Here is a 25,345-nt window from a genome sequence, read left to right on the forward strand (position 1 = left end):
GTTACACGACTGTTGCCCTGGTTACACGACTGTTGCCCTAGTTACACGACTGTTGCACTACAGTTACACGACTGTTGCACTACAGTTACACGACTGTTGCACTACAGTTACACGACTGTTGCACTAGTTACACGACTGTTGCACTAGTTACACGACTGTTGCACTAGTTACACGACAGTTGCACTAGTTACACGACAGTTGCACTAGCTACACGACAGTTGCACTAGCTACACGACAGTTGCACTAGTTACACGACAGTTGCACTAGTTACACGACAGTTGCACTAGTTACACGACAGTTGCACTAGTTACACGACAGTTGCACTAGTTACACGACAGTTGCACTAGTTACACGACAGTTGCACTAGTTACACGACAGTTGCACTAGTTACACGACAGTTGCACTAGTTACACGACAGTTGCACTAGTTACACGACAGTTGCACTAGTTACACGACAGTTGCACTAGTTACACGACTGTTACACTACAGTTACACGACTGTTACACTACAGTTACAGGACTTTACCAATTCACAAGATCATCACTAGGGCTAGGAGTTTTTCCAAAAGGAGGGCCTGAAGATTTTCCTCAGTCAGGTTATGTGGCCAGGTAAAACCACTGGCACTGTCTGATTCCACTTAAAGTTGCCTGTAGTGATTAAACTGTGTTTACGGTCTACAACTAGGGCCTGCAGCTCGAGGAGTGTTTCTCTTACAGTTGGTGCGCAGGAAGGACGGAGGGAAGAAGCTGTCATTCATGAAGGTGGGGAAAGGAACAATCCGGACCATGTAGTCCGTCTCAAAGGCCAGGCCAGGGAAGGGCTGAGAGTTCATCTTCTATCAGGAAATAACAGGGTGAAGGTATACTTCAGTCAGCCAGCACTTACAAAATAAATGTTTCCTTTAATTTATTATCAGCAGTCAAAATGGACGTGTTTCGGTCATCAAGTCTTGTAAGGGCTTCAGCACCCAAATACTTACTTACATTACTTGGGAAGTTGAGCTTTAGTTATTATGCATGTTATATTATACCAAGCTAGTTCACACACCTTCCAGGTGCACAAAGAAAGTAAACCCTGTTGGCTGAGTCTGTGCTGTGACTTACCACATTGCTGTAAGAAAAGTTGAGCTGTCGTGGGTCTTTGAGGATCATGTGCTGACACAGCTTCCCCTCTGGGTCCTTGTCCTCCAGGTAAACTCTGAAGCCCTTCACATGCTCTATACCTAGACACAATGATATAACCCGTCAATACCTGGACACAATGATATAACCCGTCAGTCAATACCTGGACACAATGATATAACCAGTCAATACCTGGACACAATGATATAACCAGTCAATACCTGGACACAATGATATAACCCGTCAATACCTGGACACAATGATATAACCCGTCAATACCTGGACACAATGATATAACCCGTCAATACCTGGACACAATGATATAACCAGTCAATACCTGGACACAATGATATAACCCTTCTATACCTGGACACAATGATATAACCAGTCAATACCTGGACACAATGATATAACCCGTCAATACCTGGACACAATGATATAACCCTTCTATACCTGGACACAATGATATAACCCGTCAATACCTGGACACAATGATATAACCCGTCTATACCTGGACACAATGATATAACCCGTCAATACCTGGACACAATGATATAACCCTTCTATACCTGGACACAATGATATAACCCGTCAATACCTGGACACAATGATATAACCCTTCTATACCTGGACACAATGATATAACCCGTCAATACCTGGACACAATGATATAACCCTTCTATACCTGGACACAATGATATAACCCTTCTATACCTGGACACAATGATATAACCCTTCTATACCTGGACACAATGATATAACCCTTCTATACCTGGACACAATGATATAACCCGTCAATACCTGGACACAATGATATAACCCTTCTATACCTGGACACAATGATATAACCAGTCAATACCTGGACACAATGATATAACCCTTCTATACCTGGACACAATGATATAACCCGTCAATACCTGGACACAACAACAAGTTCAACTTTATTTGACCAAGAGAGCAATTGGTTTCGCAGGAAAGGAGCATAAAAACAACACATAAAATACACATAGATCACAACAACACACATTCCTAGTGAAAACAATGAGCTAGTCCATAAAGTCCTAATGGAATACAATGAGCTAGTCAATCAAGTCTTAGTGAATACAATGAGCTAGTCCATAAAGTCCTGGTGAAAACAATAAGCAAGTCCATAAAGTCCTAGTGAATACAATGAGCTAGTCCATCAAGTCCTAGTGAATACAATGAGCTAGTCCATCAAGTCCTAGTGAATACAATGAGCTAGTCCATCAAGTCCTAGTGAATACAATGAGCTAGTCCATCAAGTCCTAGTGAATACAATGAGCTAGTCCATCAAGTCCTAGTGAATACAATGAGCTAGTCCATCAAGTCCTAGTGAATACAATGAGCTAGTCCATCAAGTCCTAGTGAATACAATGAGCTAGTCCATCAAGTCCTAGTGAATACAATGAGCTAGTCCATCAAGTCCTAGTGAATACAATGAGCTAGTCCATCAAGTCCTAGTGAATACAATGAGCTAGTCCATCAAGTCCCAGTGAATACAATGAGCTAGTCCATCAAGTCCCAGTGAATACAATGAGCTAGTCCATCAAGTCCTAGTGAATACAATGAGCTAGTCCATAACGTCAGAATGAATACAATGAGCTAGTCCATAAAGTCAGAATGAATACAATGAGCTAGTCCATCAAGTCCTAGGGCTGACAGCCATCAATACTACTATACACAGTAAGCCTACTAGTAGTCCACTTTAGAGGCAGAACTAAGCATGCCATAGTTGTCTAAGAAGTCAAGTTCTCTGTATCTTGTCAACAACATATCAACAATGTGCTGACAAAAACAAAAAACATAATCAGCATCATCAAAAACATCCTCAACATCATCATTCCTAGCCTTCTTCCTTCTCTTCCCTGTATTTAAAAGGGCAATGGCCATAGTGGTGAAGGAGTGCTTGCACCTGTTAGTCTAAACAGTGGGGAATCTAAACAGGGAGCCAGAGGGTAAGACCTGGAACTCATACTGTAGGGGTTGGGCACAGTCAGACAGGATTGAACTCATAGTGTAGGGGCTGGGCACAGTCAGACAGGATGGAACTCATAGTGTAGGGGCTGGGCACAGTCAGACAGGATGGAACTCATAGTGTAGGGACTGGGCACAGTCAGACAGGATGGAACTCATAGTGTAGGGGCTGGGCACAGTCAGACAGAATGGAACTCATAGTGTAGGGGCTGGGCACAGTCAGACAGGATGGAACTCATAGTGTAGGGACTGGGCACAGTCAGACAGGATGGAACTCATAGTGTAGGGACTGGGCACAGTCAGACAGGATGGAACTCATAGTGTAGGGACTGGGCACAGTCAGACAGGATGGAACTCAGTGTAGGGGCTGGGCACAGACAGACAGAATGGATTCTACCTTCCTCACAAGTTGTCTATTAGACAGGTCAGACAGACAGGATGGATTCTACATTCCTCCTCCTTGTCTGTAGTACAGGTCAGTCAGACCTGACTGATGAGGGATTTGGGCCAAAATGTGATAACAGCACAAATAAAGTGAAGAACCATGTAAAGATACACACATTTTACTACCCTTGTGGGTTCTTAACATTTATTTCCATTCAAAATCCTATTTTCCCTAAACCGAACGACTAACCCCAACTACTAACATCTAACCCCTAACCCCAACTACTAACCCCTAACTACTAACCCCTAACCCCAACTACTAACTCCTAACACCAACTACTAACCCTAACCCCCAACTACTAACCCCTAACCCTAACTACTAACCCTAACTACTAAGCATAACCCTAACTACTAACCCTAACTATTAACCCTAACTACTAACCCCTAACCCCAACTACTAACTCCTAACACCAACTACTAACCCTAACCCCCAACTACTAACCCCTAACCCTAACTACTAACCCTAACTACTAAGCATAACCCTAACTACTAATCCTAACTACTTATCCCAACCCTAACTACTAATTGTGACACTAACCCTAACCATAACCCTAAAATAGCTTTTGTCCTCGTGGGGATATGGGAAATATCCCCTCTTGGTAGAATTGTCCTTGTTTTACTATCCTTGTGGGGACTTTTGGTGATTTCCGGAACCCACAAGAATAGTAATATACACACACACGGTCAGGGCAGGCATCAAACACACACACACACACACACACACACACACACACACACACACACGGTCAGGGCAGGCATCAAACACATTTCGAGACCTTTTTTCTTCCTTTTTATGAGAGACCATAATATGAACCAGCAGGAGAAAGAGTCTGTGCCCTGGCAGAGTACTTGACATGGGTTCAAATACTATTTGCAATCATTCAAATACATTGAGCATTTGTTTTAATAATAATAATACTATATGTGACTTATATAGCACTTTGAAAGGACCCAAAGTAGCTTTACAATTGTAGAAACTAAACAAACAAAAAAACTGATGAAAAAAACAGAACACCAGACTACCAACAGGAAGACACAAAGATGAAAAAAACAGAACACCAGACTACCAACAGGAAGACACAGAGATGAAAACACAGAACACCAGACTACCAACAGGAAGACACAGAGATGAAAACACAGAACACCAGACTACCAACAGGAAGACACAGAGATGAAAAAAACAGAACAACACCAGACTACCAACAGGAAGACACAGAGATGAAAAAAACAGAACAACACCAGACTACCAACAGGAAGACACAGAGATGAAAAAAACAGAACAACACCAGACTACCAACAGGAAGACACAGAGATGAAAAAAACAGAACAACACCAGACTACCAACAGGAAGACACAGAGATGAAAAAAACAGAACAACACCAGACTACCAACAGGAAGACACAGAGATGAAAAAAACAGAACAACACCAGACTACCAACAGGAAGACACAGAGATGAAAAAAACAGAACAACACCAGACTACCAACAGGAAGACACAGAGATGAAAAAAACAGAACACCAGACTACCAACAGGAAGACACAGAGATGAAAAAAACAGAACACCAGACTACCAACAGGAAGACACAGAGATGAAAAAACAGAACACCAGACTACCAACAGGAAGACACAGAGATGAAAAAAACAGAACAACACCAGACTACCAACAGGAAGACACAGAGATGAAAAAACAGAACAACACCAGACTACCAACAGGAAGACACAGAGATGAAAAAAACAGAACAACACCAGACTACCAACAGGAAGACACAGAGATGAAAAAAACAGAACACCAGACTACCAACAGGAAGACACAGAGATGAAAAAAACAGAACAACACCAGACTACCAACATGAAGACACAGAGATGAAAAAAACAGAACACCAGACTACCAACAGGAAGACACAGAGATGAAAAAAACAGAACAACACCAGACTACCAACAGGAAGACACAGAGATGAAAAAAACAGAACACCAGACTACCAACAGGAAGACACAGAGATGAAAAAAACAGAACACCAGACTACCAACATGAAGACACAGAGATGAAAAAAACAGAACACCACCAGACTACCAACAGGAAGACACAGAGATGAAAAAAACAGAACACCACCAGACTAACAACAGGAAGACACAGAGATGAAAAAAACAGAACACCACCAGACTACCAACAGGAAGACACAGAGATGAAAAAAACAGAACACCACCAGACTACCAACAGGAAGACACAGAGATGAAAAAAACAGAACAACACCAGACTAACAACAGGAAGACACAGAGATGAAAACACAGAACACCAGACTACCAACAGGAAGACACAGAGATGAAAACACAGAACACCAGACTACCAACAGGAAGACACAGAGATGAAAAAAACAGAACAACACCAGACTACCAACAGGAAGACACAGAGATGAAAAAAACAGAACAACACCAGACTACCAACAGGAAGACACAGAGATGAAAAAAACAGAACAACACCAGACTACCAACAGGAAGACACAGAGATGAAAAAAACAGAACAACACCAGACTACCAACAGGAAGACACAGAGATGAAAAAAACAGAACAACACCAGACTACCAACAGGAAGACACAGAGATGAAAAAAACAGAACAACACCAGACTACCAACAGGAAGACACAGAGATGAAAAAACAGAACACCAGACTACCAACAGGAAGACACAGAGATGAAAAAAACAGAACACCAGACTACCAACAGGAAGACACAGAGATGAAAAAAACAGAACAACACCAGACTACCAACAGGAAGACACAGAGATGAAAAAAACAGAACACCAGACTACCAACAGGAAGACACAGAGATGAAAAAAACAGAACACCAGACTACCAACAGGAAGACACAGAGATGAAAAAAACAGAACAACACCAGACTACCAACATGAAGACACAGAGATGAAAAAAACAGAACAACACCAGACTACCAACATGAAGACACAGAGATGAAAAAAACAGAACACCAGACTACCAACAGGAAGACACAGAGATGAAAAAAACAGAACACCAGACTACCAACAGGAAGACACAGAGATGAAAAAAACAGAACAACACCAGACTACCAACATGAAGACACAGAGATGAAAAAAACAGAACAACACCAGACTACCAACAGGAAGACACAGAGATGAAAAAAACAGAACACCAGACTACCAACAGGAAGACACAGAGATGAAAAAAACAGAACAACACCAGACTAACAACAGGAAGACACAGAGATGAAAAAAACAGAACAACACCAGACTAACAACAGGAAGACACAGAGATGAAAAAAACAGAACACCAGACTACCAACAGGAAGACACAGAGATGAAAAAAACAGAACACCAGACTACCAACAGGAAGACACAGAGATAAAAAAAACAGAACACCAGACTACCAACAGGAAGACACAGAGATGAAAAAAACAGAACACCAGACTACCAACAGGAAGACACAGAGATAAAAAAACAGAACACCAGACTAACAACAGGAAGACACAGAGATGAAAAAAACAGAACACCAGACTAACAACAGGAAGACACAGAGATAAAAACAAAGAGAAGGGAAAGAGTGATGTGTCAGTGTCTAAGTGAGCGAGCAGGTGTGTTTTAGCCTGTCTGGAGTGCCAGGTGGGCAGGATTTTCACTTTAAGCACTCCTCGATTGATTCATAGCAACAGGCAAGCTTAAGCAAGTAAAGCTATGCTTTATAAATTGATTTGAAATAGCATTTGAACCCAGGTTTGCGGAGGACAGGAGGGAGGGTGTCTGCGTGCCAAGGGAGCATTCCCATGCCCTTCAAAGTGTGCCAGCGCACCTCCCTGTTAATTATGTTTCTGCTTTATCAGTCCGAGGCAACAGCAGAGGCAGAAAACACACATTCCCTGTGGCTCCTGTTACCTCGGTGGGGAGCGGAGGCTCCGTGTATGTGTGATCAAGCTGAGGAGCTGAAAGAGCCTCCTCTTTGTGGTGGCTGTAACACACACCTCCTCCTCTCCTCCACACAGATACCATCAGCCTCACCGTCAACACACAGAGAGACAGAGAGACAGAGAGACAGAGAGAGAGAGAGAGAGAGAGAGAGAGAGAGAGAGAGAGAGAGAGAGAGAGAGAGAGAGAGAGAGAGAGAGAGAGAGAGAGAGAGAGAGAGAGAGAGAGAGAAATAACTGGGAAGAAAGAGCTGTCGAACTGGTTGGGTTGTCTGTCTCCAGGCATGTTTTTGTCCTGGGGCCGGAAGCTTCAGCTCCCTCCCTCCTCTCCCCCCCTTTCTTTCTCTCTTATCCTTTTATTTTCCTCCATCAATGTGTAACCCTCTACCTGAGCAGTGTCCCAAGGATTAACCCCCAGAGAACAACAAGCTGCATTGTCCTGAGGATCAGCCAAGGCTTCGCGTTACCAAGTTCAATAGCGCCTCAGCATACGGAAGCAGAGGAGGCCTCCCTTTCTCTTAGTCTTGCTCTCTCTCTGTCACACAGGCATAGATTGCGTGCAAACAGTCAAGACAAACACACACACATTCTTTCACAGACAAATCACAGCTTTGTTGTGTAGGGTATGGATATCTTCCCTGTCAGGGGCCTGCTGGGGAAGTAACCTGGGTCTTTGATCAGGACAAACAACACAGGGCTGGGGGAGGTAACCTGGGTCTGTGATCAGTACCAACAACACAGGGCTGGGGGAGGTAACCTGGGTCTGTGATCAGTACCAACAACACAGGGCTGGGGGAGGTAACCTGGGTCTTTGATCAGTACCAACAACACAGTGCTGGGGGAGGTAACCTGGGTCTGTGATCAGTACCAACAACACAGTGCTGGGGGAGGTAACCTGGGTCTGTGATCAGTACCAACACAGTGCTGGGGGAGGTAACCTGGGTCTGTGATCAGTACCAACAACACAGGGCTGGGGGAGGTAACCTGGGTCTGTGATCAGTACCAACAACACAGGGCTGGGGGAGGTAACCTGGGTCTGTGATCAGTACCAACAACACAGGGCTGGGGGAGGTAACCTGGGTCTGTGATCAGTACCAACAACACAGGGCTGGGGGAGGTAACCTGGGTCTGTGATCAGTACCAACAACACAGGGCTGGGGGAGTTAACCTGGGTCTGTGATCAGTACCAACAACACAGGGCTGGGGGAGGTAACCTGGGTCTGTGATCAGTACCAACAACACAGGGCTGGGGGAGGTAACCTGGGTCTGTGATCAGGACAAGCCCAACACAGGGCTTTGAAGATTAGCATTTTCTCTCTTCTCCTCTCCTCTCCTGTCCTGTCCTGTCCCCAAACCTCTTTCCTCTACAAACTCTACTCCCTTCAACCCAGCCTGCCCTGAAATACTGAAGATAAACATAAACCACTCCTGTGTGTCACCAGGCATAGAAAGCAAACACACACGTGCACATACCAAGGTTTTGAAATGTCATGTGATCTATCGAAAACAATTTAACAGTAGGCCTACCACTAACTTTTGCATGGGGAAATTTTTCCCTCCCTGAATGACTGTTCATATCTAAATCACAGAGGGACTTTTTTCATCTCTAGTCCATAACTACTCTAGAAAACAGCTAACTTCATACAATTCCACACATTTTCCCATAAAACAAAGAGAAAAATGTGCAGGTTTATAGCTAATCTCATGCCTTACGGGGGATGTGTGGTAGGCCAGTGAGCATAGCTGTACATACCTCATACCCAGAGGTCCTGGGCATCTACTTTATGTCATCATGGATGTGTGGTAGGCCAGTGAGCATAGCTGTACATACCTCATACCCAGAGGTCCTGGGCATCTACTTTATGTCATCATGGTGAATGTTCTAATTCCATAGACAGTGCAGTTGTAGACGGCTGGGTTACGTACCTAGAGGGCTGCTCATCCAGTGGACCACCATAGCAGCCTGGCTGTCACAGGTGTAGACGGCTGGGTTACGTACCTAGAGGGCTGCTCATCCAGTGGACCACCACAGCAGCCTGGCTGTCACAGGTGTAGACGGCTGGGTTACGTACCTAGAGGGCTGCTCATCCAGTGGACCACCACAGCAGCCTGGCTGTCACAGGTGTAGACGGCTGGGTTACGTACCTAGAGGGCTGCTCATCCAGTGGACCACCACAGCAGCCTGGCTGTCACAGGAGAGGTGGCTGAACGTCACATTGTTCACCTCATAGATGGCATGCTTCCCCAATGGGCTCCAGTTCACAGAGCAATCTGGCGGAGAAGAACAGAGAGGACGTATCACGATTAGACTATGTTAAAAGACAGAGAGGACGTATCACAATTAGACTATGTTAAAAGACAGAGAGGACGTATGACAATTAGACTATGTTAAAAGACAGAGAGGACGTATGACAATTAGACTATGTTAAAAGACAGAGAGGACGTATCACAATTAGACTATGTTAAAAGACAGAGGAGAGAAGGTTGATGGACATAAATAAAAAACTATTTTCAATTTCAAAACAACCTTTATTAGCAGAAGCAGAAGCCCTTCCGACCTCATCTACCACAGATCACAACAGAGAGAGAAGAGAAGAACGAGGATGGATCAGAGAGCTCAGAACAGAGAGCATGGTTAACAAGGAGGGTTCAGAACAGAGAGCATGGTTAACAAGGAGGGTTCAGAACAGAGAGCATGGTTAACAAGGAGGGTTCAGAACAGAGAGCATGGTTAACAAGGAGGGTTCAGAACAGAGAGCATGGTTAACAAGGAGGGTTCAGAACAGAGAGCATGGTTAACAAGGAGGGTTCAGAACAGAGAGCATGGTTAACAAGGAGGGTTCAGAACAGAGAGCATGGTTAACAAGGAGGGTTCAGAACAGAGAGCATGGTTAACAAGGAGGGTTCAGAACAGAGAGCATGGTTAACAAGGAGGGTTCAGAACAGAGAGCATGGTTAACAAGGAGGGTTCAGAACAGAGAGCATGGTTAACAAGGAGGGTTCAGAACAGAGAGCATGGTTAACAAGGAGGGTTCAGAACAGAGAGCATGGTTAAGATGGAGAGTTCAGAACAGAGAGCATGGTTAACAAGGAGGGTTCAGAACAGAGAGCATGGTTAACAAGGAGGGTTCAGAACAGAGAGCATGGTTAACAAGGAGGGTTCAGAACAGAGAGCATGGTTAACAAGGAGGGTTCAGAACAGAGAGCATGGTTAACAAGGAGGGTTCAGAACAGAGAGCATGGTTAACAAGGAGGGTTCAGAACAGAGAGCATGGTTAACAAGGAGGGTTCAGAACAGAGAGCATGGTTAACAAGGAGGGTTCAGAACAGAGAGCATGGTTAAGATGGAGAGTTCAGAACAGAGAGCATGGTTAACAAGGAGGGTTCAGAACAGAGAGCATGGTTAACAAGGAGGGTTCAGAACAGAGAGCATGGTTAACAAGGAGGGTTCAGAACAGAGAGCATGGTTAACAAGGAGGGTTCAGAACAGAGAGCATGGTTAACAAGGAGGGTTCAGAACAGAGAGCATGGTTAACAAGGAGGGTTCAGAACAGAGAGCATGGTTAACAAGGAGGGTTCAGAACAGAGAGCATGGTTAACAAGGAGGGTTCAGAACAGAGAGCATGGTTAACAAGGAGGGTTCAGAACAGAGAGCATGGTTAAGATGGAGAGTTCAGAACAGAGAGCATGGTTAAGATGGAGAGTTCAGAACAGAGAGCATGGTTAACAAGGAGGGTTCAGAACAGAGAGCATGGTTAACAAGGAGGGTTCAGAACAGAGAGCATGGTTAACAAGGAGGGTTCAGAACAGAGAGCATGGTTAACAAGGAGGGTTCAGAACAGAGAGCATGGTTAAGATGGAGAGTTCAGAACAGAGAGCATGGTTAAGATGGAGAGTTCAGAACAGAGAGCATGGTTAAGATGGAGAGTTCAGAACAGAGAGCATGGTTAAGATGGAGAGTTCAGAACAGAGAGCGTGGTCAAGATGGAGAGGTCAGAACAGAGAGCATGGTTAAGATGGAGAGGTCAGAACAGAACAGGGCTCCCTGGGTGAAGGCTGATGGACGGGAACGGCTGGGTGGGACTGATGGACGGGAACGGCTGGGTGGGACTGATGGACAGGTGGGTGAGTGAGATTCTCTCTGAGCCAAGCCTGGGGAAGAGAATGTGCAGCCATGCAAGGAGCTGTCCCCTCCTCTCCCCTCCCCTCCGCTCCCATCCCCTCCAATCTCCTCCCCTCCCATCCCATCCGCTCCATCCCCTTGCCTTCCCTCCGCTCCATCCCCTCCGCTCCATCCCCTCCCATCCCCTCCGCTCCATCCCCTCCCATCCCATCCCCTCCGCTCCCTCCGCTCCATCACATCCCCTCCATCCCATCCCCTCCGCTCCCATCCCCTCCCATCCCCTCCGCTCCATCCCCTCCGCTCCATCCCCTCCGCTCCATCCCCTCCGCTCCATCCCCTCCGCTCCATCCCCTCCGCTCCATCCCCTCCGCTCCCATCCCATCCCCTCCCATCCCCTCCGCTCCATCCCCTCCCATCCCCTCCGCTCCCATCCCCTCCACTCCATCCCCTCCATCCCATCCCCTCCGCTCCCATCCCCTCCCATCCCCTCCGCTCCCATCCCCTCCCCTCCGCTCCATCCCCTCCCATCCCCTCCGCTCCCATCCCCTCCCATCCCCTCCGCTCCCATCCCCTCCGCTCCATCCCCTCCGCTCCCATCCCCTCCGCTCCATCCCCTCCCATCCCCTCCGCTCCATCCCCTCCGCTCCATCCCCTCCCATCCCCTCCGCTCCATCCCCTCCCATCCCCTCCGCTCCATCCCCTCCGCTCCCATCTCCTCCCCTCCCATCCTCTCCCCTCCTCTCTGCTCCTCTCCCATCTCTTTTGTTAATGATCCCTATGTCCTCTCTTCTCTCTCTCAGGTAGAGGAAGAGGAGCAGCGGGCTGTATCACACACGCCCCCTGGCTCTGAGCTGCAGTCGATTGTGATGCTAAACCAGAGACGCTTTTCAGAAAAGCTGTTCCCCTCTGACAGTCAAGGACAATAGCAGCTGACTGCTGGGAAAATCCGGATTTGCTACAAGAGAGAAAACTTTGACTTATGGAGAAATTAACTTGGTGGTGAGGGGGGGGGGGGGGGGGCTGGGAGAAGTTTGGTCAGGGATGGGACTCTGAGAAGTGGCAACTTTAGGATGGGATGGAAAGGGAAGGCAGTTTTCATGCAAGGCCATGTTAAATAGTAAACAGTAACAATTCTATAATTGTTTAAATGTGGAGATAACATTTAGTCAAGGCTTCGCTGTGAGAAAGACTCACTGTCTGTTCGGAATGTGACCCCGAGCTTCCGACCATTCTCGTCAGAACTTGACTGAACCTGGAGCCCCTGCAGAGAGAGAGAGAAAGAGGGGGATGGATGGATGGATGGAAAGACCCACAAGAACAACTGGCAGACAGTGAAACATATCAATACAACACAACCACGTTACCAACACTCAGATGCCACAAAATGAACCCCAACTAGGGAAAAAGACCAAGTCTGGGAAACTATAACACAGACCATTAAGCCCTGTTACTGTGAGGCCTATGGTAGTTTTATTTGATTTATTTCACCTATATGGATAGCTGGCTGACTGTATAGCTGGCTGATTGTTTAGCTGGTTGATTGTATAGCTGGCTGACTATAGCTGGCTGACTATAGCTGGCTGGTTGGGTGTATAGCTGGCTGACTGGATAGCTGGCTGGCTGGGTGTATAGCTGGCTGACTGGATAGCTGGCTGGCTGGGTGTATAGCTGGCTGACTGTATAGCTGGCTGACTATAGCTGGCTGGATGTATAGCTGGCTGGCTGGGTGTATAGCTGGCTGACTGGATAGCTGGCTGGCTGGGTGTATAGCTGGCTGACTGTATAGCTGGCTGACTATAGCTGGCTGGATGTATAGCTGGCTGGCTGGGTGTATAGCTGGCTGACTGTATAGCTGGCTGACTATAGCTGGCTGGTTGGGTGTATAGCTGGCTGACTGGATAGCTGGCTGACTATAGCTGGCTGACTATAGCTGGCTGGTTGGGTGTATAGCTGGCTGACTGGATAGCTGGCTGGCTGGGTGTATAGCTGGCTGACTGTATAGCTGGCTGACTATAGCTGGCTGGATGTATAGCTGGCTGGCTGGGTGTATAGCTGGCTGACTGTATAGCTGGCTGACTATAGCTGGCTGGATGTATAGCTGGCTGGCTGGGTGTATAGCTGGCTGACTGGATAGCTGGCTGACTGTATAGCTGGCTGGCTGGGTGGGTGTATAGCTGGCTGACTGGATAGCTGGCTGGCTGGGTATATACAGTTGGGCAAAAAAGTATTTATTGTTGTGCAAGTTCTCCCACTTAAAAGCCAGATGCCTCATAGGTACACTTAGGTACACTTCAACTATGACAGACAAAATGAGAAAAAAAACATCCAGAAAATCACATTGTAGGAGAATGTCATATGGTCAGATGAAACCAAAATATAACTTTTTGGTAAAAACTCAACTCGTCATGTTTGGAGGACAAAGAATACCGAGTTGCATCCAAAGAACACCATACCTACTGTGAAGCATGGGGGTAGAAACATCATGCTTTGGGGCTGTTTTCCTGCAAAGGGACCAGGATGACTGATCCGTGTAAAGGAAAGAATGAATGGGGCCATGTATCGTGAGATTTTGAGTGAAAACCTCCTTCCATCAGCAAGGGCATTGAAGATGAAACGTGGCTGGGTCTTTCAGCATGACAATGATCCCAAACACACGTTGCCCGGGCAACGAAGGAGTGGAAAGTTGAACACGTTGAAAGTCCGTGTTGCCCAGCAACAGCCCCAAAACATCACTGCTCTAGAGGAGATCTGCGTGGAGGAATGGGCCAAAATACCAGCAACAGTGTGTGAAAACCTTGTGAAGACTTACAGAAAACGTTTGATCTCTGTCATTGCCAACAAAGGGTATATAACAAACACTTTGTCTGTCATATTTGAAGTGTACCTATGATGAAAATTACAGGCCTCTCATCTTTTTAAGTGGGAGAACTTGCACATTTGGTGGCTGCCTAAATACTTTTTTGCCCCACTGTAGCTGGCTGACTGGATAACTGGCTGCCTGGGTGTATAGCTGGCTGACTGGATAACTGGCTGCCTGGGTGGATAGCTGGCTGACTGGATAACTGGCTGCCTGGGTGGATAGCTGGCTGACTGGCTGTATAGCTGGCTGACTGGCTGTATAGCTGGCTGACTGGATAACTGGCTGCCTGGGTGTATAGCTGGCTGACTGGATAGCTGGCTGACTGGATAGCTAGCTGACTGACTGGCTGTATAGCTGGCTGACTGGATAACTGGCTGCCTGGGTGTATAGCTGGCTGACTGGATAGCTGGCTGACTGGCTGTATAGCTGGCTGACTGTATAGCTGGCTGACTGTATAGCTGGCTGACTGGATAGCTGGCTGACTGGATAGCTGGCTGACTGGCTGTATAGCTGGCTGACTGGATAGCTGGCTGCCTGGCTGTATAGCTGGCTGCCTGGATAGCTGGTTGACTGGCTGTATAGCTGGCTGACTGGATAGCTGGCTGGCTGTATAGCTGGCTGACTGGATAGCTGGCTGCCTGGCTGTATAGCTGGCTGACTGGATAGCTGGTTGACTGGCTGTATAGCTGGCTGACTGGATAGCTGGCTGGCTGTATAGCTGGCTGACTGGATAGCTGGCTGCCTGGCTGTATAGCTGGCTGACTGGATAGCTGGTTGACTGGCTGTATAGCTGGCTGACTGGATAGCTGGCTGGCTGTATAGCTGGCTGGCACTGGCAGCCTTGCATATCAGATATCTTCTCATTTTCATCTTCTCACTCAGAAACATTACTGTGCAGCCGTATTCATTGATCTGGCCAAGGCTTTCGACTCTGTCAATCACCATATCCTCATCGGCAGACTCGACAGCCTTGGTTTCTCAAATGATTGCCTCGCCTGGTTCACCAACTACTTCTCTGATAGAGTTCAGTGTGTCAAATCGGAGGGTCTGCTGTCTGGACCTCTGGCAGTCTCTATGGGGGTGCCACAGGGTTCAATTCTTGGACCGACTCTCTTCTCTGTATACATCAATGAGGTCGCTCTTGCTGCTGGTGAGTCCCTGATCCACCTCTACGCAGACGACACCATTCTGTATACTTCCGGCCCTTCTTTGGACACTGTGTTAACCACCCTCCAGGCAAGCTTCAATGCCATACAACTCTCCTTCCGTGGCCTCCAATTGCTCTTAAATACAAGTAAAACTAAATGCATGCTCTTCAACCGATCGCTACCTGCACCTACCCGCCTGTCCAACATCACTACTCTGGACGGCTCTGACTTAGAATACGTGGACAACTACAAATACTTAGGTGTCTGGTTAGACTGTAAACTCTCCTTCCAGACCCATATCAAACATCTCCAATCCAAAGTTAAATCTAGAATTGGCTTCCTATTTCGCAACAAAGCATCCTTCACTCATGCTGCCAAACATACCCTTGTAAAACTGACCATCCTACCAATCCTCGACTTTGGCGATGTCATTTACAAAATAGCCTCCAATACCCTACTCAACAAATTGGATGCAGTCTATCACAGTGCAATCCGTTTTATCACCAAAGCCCCATATACTACCCACCATTGCGACCTGTACGCTCTCGTTGGCTGGCCGTCGCTTCATACTCGTCGCCAAACCCACTGGCTCCATGTCATCTACAAGACCCTGCTAGGTAAAGTCCCCCCTTATCTCAGCTCGCTGGTCACCATAGCATCTCCCACCTGTATCACACGCTCCAGCAGGTATATCTCTCTAGTCACCCCCAAAACCAATTGTTTCTTTGGCCGCCTCTCCTTCCAGTTCTCTGCTGCCAATGACTGGAACGAACTACAAAAATCTCTGAAACTGGAAACACTTATCTCCCTCACTAGCTTTAAGCACCAACTGTCAGAGCAGCTCACAGATTACTGCACCTGTACATAGCCCACCTATAATTTAGCCCAAACAACTACCTCTTTCCCAACTGTATTTAATTTTTATTTATTTATTTATTTTGCTCCTTTGCACCCCATTATTTTTATTTCTACTTTGCACATTCTTCCATTGCAAAACTACCATTCCAGTATTTTACTTGCTATGTTGTATTTACTTTTCCATCTTGGCCTTTTTTGCCTTTACCTCCCTTCTCACCTCATTTGCTCACATTGTATATAGACTTGTTTATACTGCATTATTGACTGTATGTTTGTTTTTACTCCATGTGTAACTCTGTGTCGTTGTATCTGTCGAACTGCTTTGCTTTATCTTGGCCAGGTCCCAATTGTAAATGAGAACTTGTTCTCAACATGCCTACCTGGTTAAATAAAGGTAAAATAAATAAATAAATAAATAATATTTCCATCATTCTATGTAAGAAAAGGAAGCCCTCATCTCTGAGACAACATGCTACAAAATGAACCCCAACTAGGGAAAAAGACAAAGTCTGGGAAACTATAACACAGTTACGCCCTGTTACTGTGAGGCCTAAGGTAGTTCAATTGAATTTGTATTTGATTTATTTCACCGATATTTAACTAGGCAAGTCAGTTAAGAAGAAATTCTTATTTACAATGACAAACCCTCCCCTAGCGCGGACGATGCAGGGCCAAACCCTCCCCTAGCCCGGACGATGAAGGGCCAAACCCTCCCCTAGCCCGGACCCTTCCCCCGGCCAAACCCTCCCCTAGCCCGGACGATGAAGGGCCAAACCCTCCCCTAGCCCGGACGATGAAGGGCCAAACCCTCCCCTAGCCCGGACGATGAAGGGCCAAACCCTCCCCTAGCCCGGACGATGCAGGGCCAAACCCTCCCCTAGCCCGGACGATGCAGGGCCAAACCCTCCCCTAGCCCGGACGATGCAGGGCCAAACCCTCCCCTAGCCCGGACGATGCAGGGCCAAACCCTCCCCTAGCCCGGACGATGAAGGGCCAGACTCTCCCCTCGCCCGGACGATGAAGGGCCAAACCCTCCCCTAGCCCGGACGATGAAGGGCCAAACCCTCCCCTCGCCCGGACGATGCAGGGCCAATTGTGCGCCGCCCTATGGGACTCCCGATCACGGTCTGTTGTGATACTGTACAGCCCGGGATCTAACCCGGTTTAGACCGCATCGCAGTGCTAGATGCGTGTGAGTGAGTTCAAATCAAATGGTTTTAGTCACATGTGCCGAATACAACAGGTATTACAGTGAAATGCTTACAAGCCCTTAACCAACAACGCAGTTTTAAGAAAAATAAGAAATAAAAGTAACAAATAATTAAAGAACAGCAGTAAATAACAATCGCGAGGCTATATACAGGGGGGTACCGGTACAGAGTCAATGTGGAGGTTATATACAGGGGGGTACCGGTACAGAGTCAATGTGGAGGCTATATACAGGGGGTACCAGTACAGAGTCAATGTGGAGGCTAAATACAGGGGGTACCGGTACAGAGTCAATGTGGAGGCTATATACAGGGGGGTACCGGTACAGAGTCAATGTGGAGGTTATATACAGGGGGGTACCGGTACAGAGTCAATGTGGAGGCTATATACAGGGGGGTACCGGTACAGAGTCAATGTGGAGGCTATATACAGGGGGGTACCGGTACAGAGTCAATGTGGAGACTATATACAGGGGGTTACCGGTACAGAGTCAATGTGGAGGCTATATACAGGGGGGTACCGGTACAGAGTCAATGTGGAGGCTATATACAGGGGGGTACCGGTACAGAGTCAATGTGGAGGCTATATACAGGGGGGTACCGGTACAGAGTCAATGTGGAGGCTATATACAGGGGGGTACCGGTACAGAGTCAATGTGGAGGCTATATACAGGGGGGTACCGGTACAGAGTCAATGTGGAGGCTATATACAGGGGGGTACCGGTACAGAGTCAATGTGGAGGCTATATACAGGGGGGTACCGGTACAGAGTCAATGTGGAGGCTATATACAGGGGGGTACCGGTACAGAGTCAATGTGGAGGATATATACAGGGGGGTACCGGTACAGAGTCAATGTGGAGGCTATATACAGGGGGTACCGGTACAGAGTCAATGTGGAGGCTATATACAGGGGGGTACCGGTACAGAGTCAATGTGGAGGCTATATACAGGGGGGTACCGGTACAGAGTCAATGTGGAGGCTATATACAGGGGGGTACCGGTACAGAGTCAATGTGGAGACTATATACAGGGGGTACCGGTACAGAGTCAATGTGGAGGCTATATACAGGGGGGTACCGGTACAGAGTCAATGTGGAGGCTATATACAGGGGGGTACCGGTACAGAGTCAATGTGGAGGCTATATACAGGGGGTACCGGTACAGAGTCAATGTGGAGGTTATATACAGGGGGTACCGGTACAGAGTCAATGTGGAGGTTATATACAGGGGGTACCAGTACAGAGTCAATGTGGAGGTTATATACAGGGGGTACCGGTACAGAGTCAATGTGGAGGCTATATACAGGGGGTACCGGTACAGAGTCAATGTGGAGGCTATATACAGGGGGTACCGGTACAGAGTCAATGTGGAGGCTATATACAGGGGGTACCGGTACAGAGTCAGTGTGGAGGCTATATACAGGGGGGTACCAGTACAGAGTTAATGTGGAGACTATATACAGGGGGGTACCGGTACAGAGTTAATGTGGAGACTATATACAGGGGGGTACCAGTAGAGTTAATGTGGAGGCTATATACAGGGGGGTACCAGTACAGAGTCAATGTACCGGTTAGTCAGGGTAATTGAGGTAATATGTACATGAAGGTAAAGAGCCTATGCATAGATAATAAACAGAGAAAAGCAGCAGTGTAAAAGAAGGGGGCGGGGGGGGGGGGCAATGCAAATTGCCGGGGTAGCCCTCTGATTAGCTGTTCAGGAGTCTTATGGCTTGGGGGTAGAAGCTGTTAATAAGAAGTCTTTTGGACCTCGACTTGGCGCTCCGGTACCGCTTGCCGTGCGCGTGTTACTACATTTAATGGTGCAGAATTTGCATTGGTTTATTTATTCACCTATCAAATTGACAAAGACCTGAGTCCTAACTGGATATCAACATGTGCAACTTCATTTTTGCTCAAATCTTCCATTGACGTCAAGGCATGATTTATGTGAAAGTCTTGAAATCTTCCCGTTTCTCTCCCTCTCACAGGATGTGATTTATGTGAAAGTCTTGAAATCTTCCTGTTTCTCTCCCTCTCTCAGGATGTGATTTATGTGAGATCTTCCTGTTTCTCTCCCCCTCTCAGGATGTGTATTGATGAGGCCCCCAACCAGTTCAAACCCCGCTCCCCCCATCAACACACACACACAAACTCCCACCTCTCCCTGCCCGAGTCGCCGACCTGCACCTCCAGATGTTTGTGCTTGAAGTGAAGCAGAAAGAGGGGGAGCAGCTAGAGACTAGACCACCATGGCTGAACAGGAGGAGCCATCAGCTGAGGTATCCACCATCCTCATCACTACCTTCCCTGTGCTTTCAACCCAAACATGACCTATTCATCACACGAGGTCATACAACACGGTACAACACGGTCCTCCTCTCTTAAACCGGTTCTCCCATTATTCCAACACTCTTTTCCCCCCACTCTATTCCTTTCCGTCTCTCTGTCTAACACGTTGGGCTAAAAACACACCCTTAGTCTTACTTACAGGGAGCAAAAACCTGACAATATTTGGGGTCAAACGAATGTTGCTCAAGGCATTTTCAAAGTGTTAAAAGACACACTTTCTGAGGAAGTTACCTAGCTGGCTACTAACTAAACTAAATGTTTACTGCTACAGAGAGGAAGGCGGGATCTCCCCAATCTCTCATTTAGCAGGGGAATGAAGTGTCGGAGCGGTGCCTTGAGCTTGTACTAATGGGCTGCCGGGCCTGCCGTCCTAGAGTTTAACACCCTGCTCTCAGCAGGAGGCTGGTCACACACACACCTGCAACAGGGCCTCACCACCCGCCACACCTGTATCCAATCAGCAGGCTGTAAGCCCCCTGACCACAGTATCACACCTTTGGAACAGGCCATGGGGTGTGTGTGTGTGTGTGTGTGTGTGTGTGTGTGTTTAGGGGGGGTTGACATAACACCTCCTAATAAGCCTGCTACAAGTTCTACGACACCCACCCTCCCTCCCTCCCTACACAATGGCCTTTTACAGCCCCCATATACAGGCCAGGCCTTTGTTCCTGTTACTACAGGATGCTGGTTTGGTGCCTGCCTGCCTGCCTGGCTGCCAGGGAGAGGGAAGACTCCAGCACTCCTTCCCTTCCTTCTGATTGATGTCCTCCCCCTCTCCTCTTCTCTCCCCCTCTTCTCCCCGTGTGTCAAATGGCCTCAAGAGTCAACTAGCATCTTTAAAACTTCAAATGCACAGTTTCGGGTGAGAGGGGCTGGCATGGTGGTGGTGGTGTGGTGCCAATAACTGTCTGCATCCCACGTGGCAGATGAACGGGCAGTCAAGTTGTTGGCTGAGCATGAGGAAGACGGAGGGTCAGGCCTCGGTCACAATGCTCTCTGAATATTATAGGGTTATAGAGGACACAGGGGGCTCGGCCGGGCAGGACTAATAACATATTAACCATACTCTCTGGAGTTGGGAGGGGGACGAGGACAAGAAGGAATGGAGAGGAAATGAGAGGAAAGGAGAAGAAAGGAGAGGAAAGGAAGGGAAAGGAAAGGGGGTTATTTGGTCGTCTTGGATCAACTGGTAAAGTTTACCTACACTTCCTACTGAAATAGTTCTGATCATAATAAAAATGATTATTGATATGTTCATACACTGAGTGTACAAAACATTAGGAGCACCTTCATAATATTGAATTGCACCTCCTTTTGCCCTCAGAACAGCCTCAATTTGTTGGGGCATGGTGTTGAAAACGTTCCACAGGGATGCTGGCCCATGTTAACTCCAATGCTTCCGGAATGGCACACATACACAATCCATGTCTTAATTCTCTCAAGGCTTAAAAATATCTTTCTTTAACTGCTTTTAACTTCTTAACTTCTTGCGGATCAAGCATCCCATTTCGACAACTTCCGGTGAAATTGCAGAGCACCAAATTCAAATTAAATTACTATAAATATTTTCATGAAATCACAAGTGCAATACATCAAAATAAAGCTGAACTTGTTAATCCAGCCGCTGTGTCAGATGTGAAAAAGGCAGACCAAAGTTGAACAGTCCTTACCACGGGAGCAAAAAAGCAAACCATGTGATTATCTGAGGACAGCGCCCAGCACACAAATGCGGGGGGGGGTTTCACCTCGGGGTTTCGCCTGCCATTTCAGTTCTGTTATACTCACAGAGTGTTTTCTATCCCTATCCAAACCAATTATATGCATATCCTAGCTTCTGGGCCTGAGTAGCAGGCAGTTTACTTTGGACACGCTTTTGATCTGGACGTCAAAATACCACCCCCTATCCCAAAGAAGTTAACTGGTCTTCTCCCCTTCATCTACACTGGCTGAAGCAGCATCAATAAGTGATCATAGCTTTCATCTGGATTCACCAGATTTATCAGTTTGTGTCATTGAAAGAGCATTTGGTGCTTTTTCAACAGGATCTCAAAATGTTTTACATGGTGTAGGGGTGGGACCCACTACTTTACATGGTGTAGGGGTGGGACCCACTACTTTACATGGTGTAGGGGTGGGACCCACTACTTTACATGGTGTAGGGGTGGGACCCACTACTTTACATGGTGTAGGGGTGGGACCCACTACTTTACATGGTGTAGGGGTGGGACCCACTACTTAACTAAGGTGACTAGGAACATGGACCTGTACAAACAGACCATGACAAGGTGACTGGGAACATGGACCTGTACAAACAGACCATGACAAGGTGACTGGCAACATGGACCTGTACAAACAGACCATGACAAGGTGACTGGCAACATGGACCTGTACAAACAGACCATGACAAGGTGACTGGCAACATGGACCTGTACAAACAGACCATGACAAGGTGACTGGCAACATGGACCTGTACAAACAGACCATGACAAGGTGACTGGCAACATGGACCTGTACAAACAGACCATGACAAGGTGACTGGCAACATGGACCTGTACAAACAGACCATGACAAGGTGACTGGCAACATGGACCTGTACAAACAGACCATGACAAGGTGACTGGGAACATGGATGTGTACAAACAGACCATGGCAAGGTGACTGGCAACATGGACCTGTACAAACAGACCATGACAAGGTGACTGGCAACATGGACCTGTACAAACAGACCATGACAAGGTGACTGGCAACATGGACCTGTACAAACAGACCATGACAAGGTGACTGGCAACATGGACCTGTACAAACAGACCATGACAAGGTGACTGGCAACATGGACCTGTACAAACAGACCATGACAAGGTGACTGGGAACATGGATGTGTACAAACAGACCATGGCAAGGTGACTGGCAACATGGACCTGTACAAACAGACCATGACAAGGTGACTGGGAACATGGACCTGTACAAACAGACCATGGCAAGGTGACTGGCAACATGGACCTGTACAAACAGACCATGACTGGGAACATGGACCTGTACAAACAGACCATGGCAAGGTGACTGGCAACATGGACCTGTACAAACAGACCATGGCAAGGTGACTGGGAACATGGACCTGTACAAACAGACCATGACAAGGTGACTGGGAACATGGATGTGTTCAAACAGACCATGACAAGGTGACTGGGAACATGGATGTGTACAAACAGACCATGACAAGGTGACTGGGAACATGGATGTGTACAAACAGACCATGACAAGGTGACTGGGAACATGGACCTGTACAAACAGACCATGACTGGGAACATGGACCTGTACAAACAGACCATGGCAAGGTGACTGGCAACATGGACCTGTACAAACAGACCATGGCAAGGTGACTGGGAACATGGACCTGTACAAACAGACCATCTACAATGCCCGTAAGGCAATCAAAGAGGCAAAATAACAGTACAGGGACAAAGCCGAGTTGCAATTTCAGATCATTGCCATTGCACTGCCCTATTCCACCTGGACAAGAAGAATACCTATGTAAGAATGCTGTTCATCAACTACAGCTCAGCCTTCAACCCCCTAGTGCCTCCATGCTCATCACTAAGCTCATGGCCCTGGGTCTGAACCCCTCCTGTGCAACTGGGTCCTGCACTTCCTGACGGGCCGACTCCAAGTGGTGAAGGTAGGCAACCACACCTCCGCCACACTGATTCTGAATACGGGGGCCATACATGGGTTCATACTCAGCCCCCTCCTGTACTCCCTATTCACCCATGTGACAGTGATAGGCCTGATTACCAAAAACAATGAGACAGCCTACAGGGAGGAGGTGAGAGCCCTGGCAGAGTGGTGCCAGAAAAATAACCTCTCCCTTAGCGTCAACAAAATGAAGGAGCTGCACGTGGACTACAGGAGACAGCAGAGAGAGAGAGTACGCTCCCATCCACATTGATGGGGCAGCAATGAAGGGTCAAAAGCTTAAAGTTCCTCTGTGTGCACATCAATTAAGACCTGAAATGGTACCTCCATCCTAGCCCCCCGACACAAACTACTGCAGCATAAATACTGGAGGCTGAGACAGGAGGGGTAAGGAAACACTGTGGACCCATCCGACGATACCCCAGGACAGGGCCAAAAAGGCAGTATATAGCCCCACCCACTTTGCCAAAGCACAGCCCCACACCACTAGAGGGATGTCTTCAACCACCAACTTACCATGAGACAACGCCGAGTATAGCCCACGAAGATCTCCCCCACGGCACAACCCAAGGTGACCGTCTTGTGACCGTAGTGTACGTGTAGGTATGTACAGCAGGACCAAATTGGAAAGATAGGTAGGAGCAAGCCCATGTAATGCTTTGTAGGTTAGCAGTAAAACCTTGAAATCAGCCCTTGCCTTAACAGGAGCCAGTGTAGAGAGGCTAGCACTTGAGTAATATGATCATATTTTTGGGTTCTAGTTAAGATTATGGCAGCCGTATTTAGCACCAACTGAAGTTTATTTAGTGCTTTATCCGGGTAGCCGGAAAGTAGAGCATTGCAGTAGTCTAATCTAGAAGTAACAAAAGCAAGGATACATTTTCCCGCATAATTTTTGGACAGAAAGTTTCAGATTTTTTGCAATGTTACACAGATGGAAAGAAGCTGTCCTTGAAACAGTCTTGATATGTTCGTCAAGAGAGAGAGATCAGGGTCCCGACTAATGCAGAGGTCCTTCACAGTTTTATTTGAGATGACTAGACAACCACAAAGATTAATTGTCAGATTCAACAGAAGATCTCTTTGTTTCTTGGGACCTAGAACAAGCATCGCTGTTTTGTCCGAGTTTAAAAGCAGAAAATTTTTCCGCAATCCACTTCATTATGTCTGAAACACAGGCTTCCAAGGAGAGCAATTTTGGCGCTTCACCATGTTTCATCAAAATGTACAGCCGTGTGTCTTACGCATAGCAGTAAAAATTAACATTATGTTTCTGAATTAAATATATAATGAAAACAATAGTGGTCCTAAAACTGAGCCTTGAAGGCCCCCAAAATTTACAGTCGATTTTTCAGAGGACCAAGCCACCCACAGACACAAACATATCTTTCCGACAGATAAGATCTAAACCAGGCCAGAACATGTCCGTGTAGACCAATTTGGGTTTCCAATTACTCCAAAAGAATGTGGTGATCGATGGTATCAAAAACAGCACTAAGGTCTAGGAGCACGAGGACAGCTGCAGAGCCTCGGTCTGACTCCATTAAAAGGTCATTTACCACCTTCACGCGGTACAATCTCAGTGCTATGGTGGGGTCTAAAACCAGACTGAAGCATTTC

At 47.1% G+C, this 25,345-nt stretch overlaps 1 protein-coding gene across 3 annotated transcripts in view; it reads right to left on the minus strand.

Annotated features, from left to right (window-relative positions):
* LOC109899539 (interleukin-17 receptor D) overlaps positions 1-25,345 on the minus strand; it is a 54,206-nt gene that overhangs the window by 10,513 nt on the left and 18,348 nt on the right. Inside the window, exons 2-5 of one of the 3 annotated variants that reach the window (XM_031828238.1) lie at positions 12,803-12,869; positions 9,631-9,756; positions 1,104-1,222; positions 715-835 (exon numbers count right to left, since the gene is read on the minus strand). In XM_031828238.1, the coding sequence (XP_031684098.1) occupies positions 715-835; positions 1,104-1,222; positions 9,631-9,756; positions 12,803-12,869 (433 nt within the window). Of the gene's footprint in view, positions 1-714; positions 836-1,103; positions 1,223-9,411; positions 9,757-12,802; positions 12,870-25,345 lie in introns of those variants that run through there. The other 2 variants (XM_031828318.1, XM_031828391.1) reach the window with 2 other exon arrangements.

This window comes from Oncorhynchus kisutch, linkage group LG1 (genome assembly GCF_002021735.2).
Source record: "Oncorhynchus kisutch isolate 150728-3 linkage group LG1, Okis_V2, whole genome shotgun sequence".
Taxonomy (NCBI): Eukaryota; Metazoa; Chordata; class Actinopteri; order Salmoniformes; family Salmonidae; genus Oncorhynchus; species Oncorhynchus kisutch.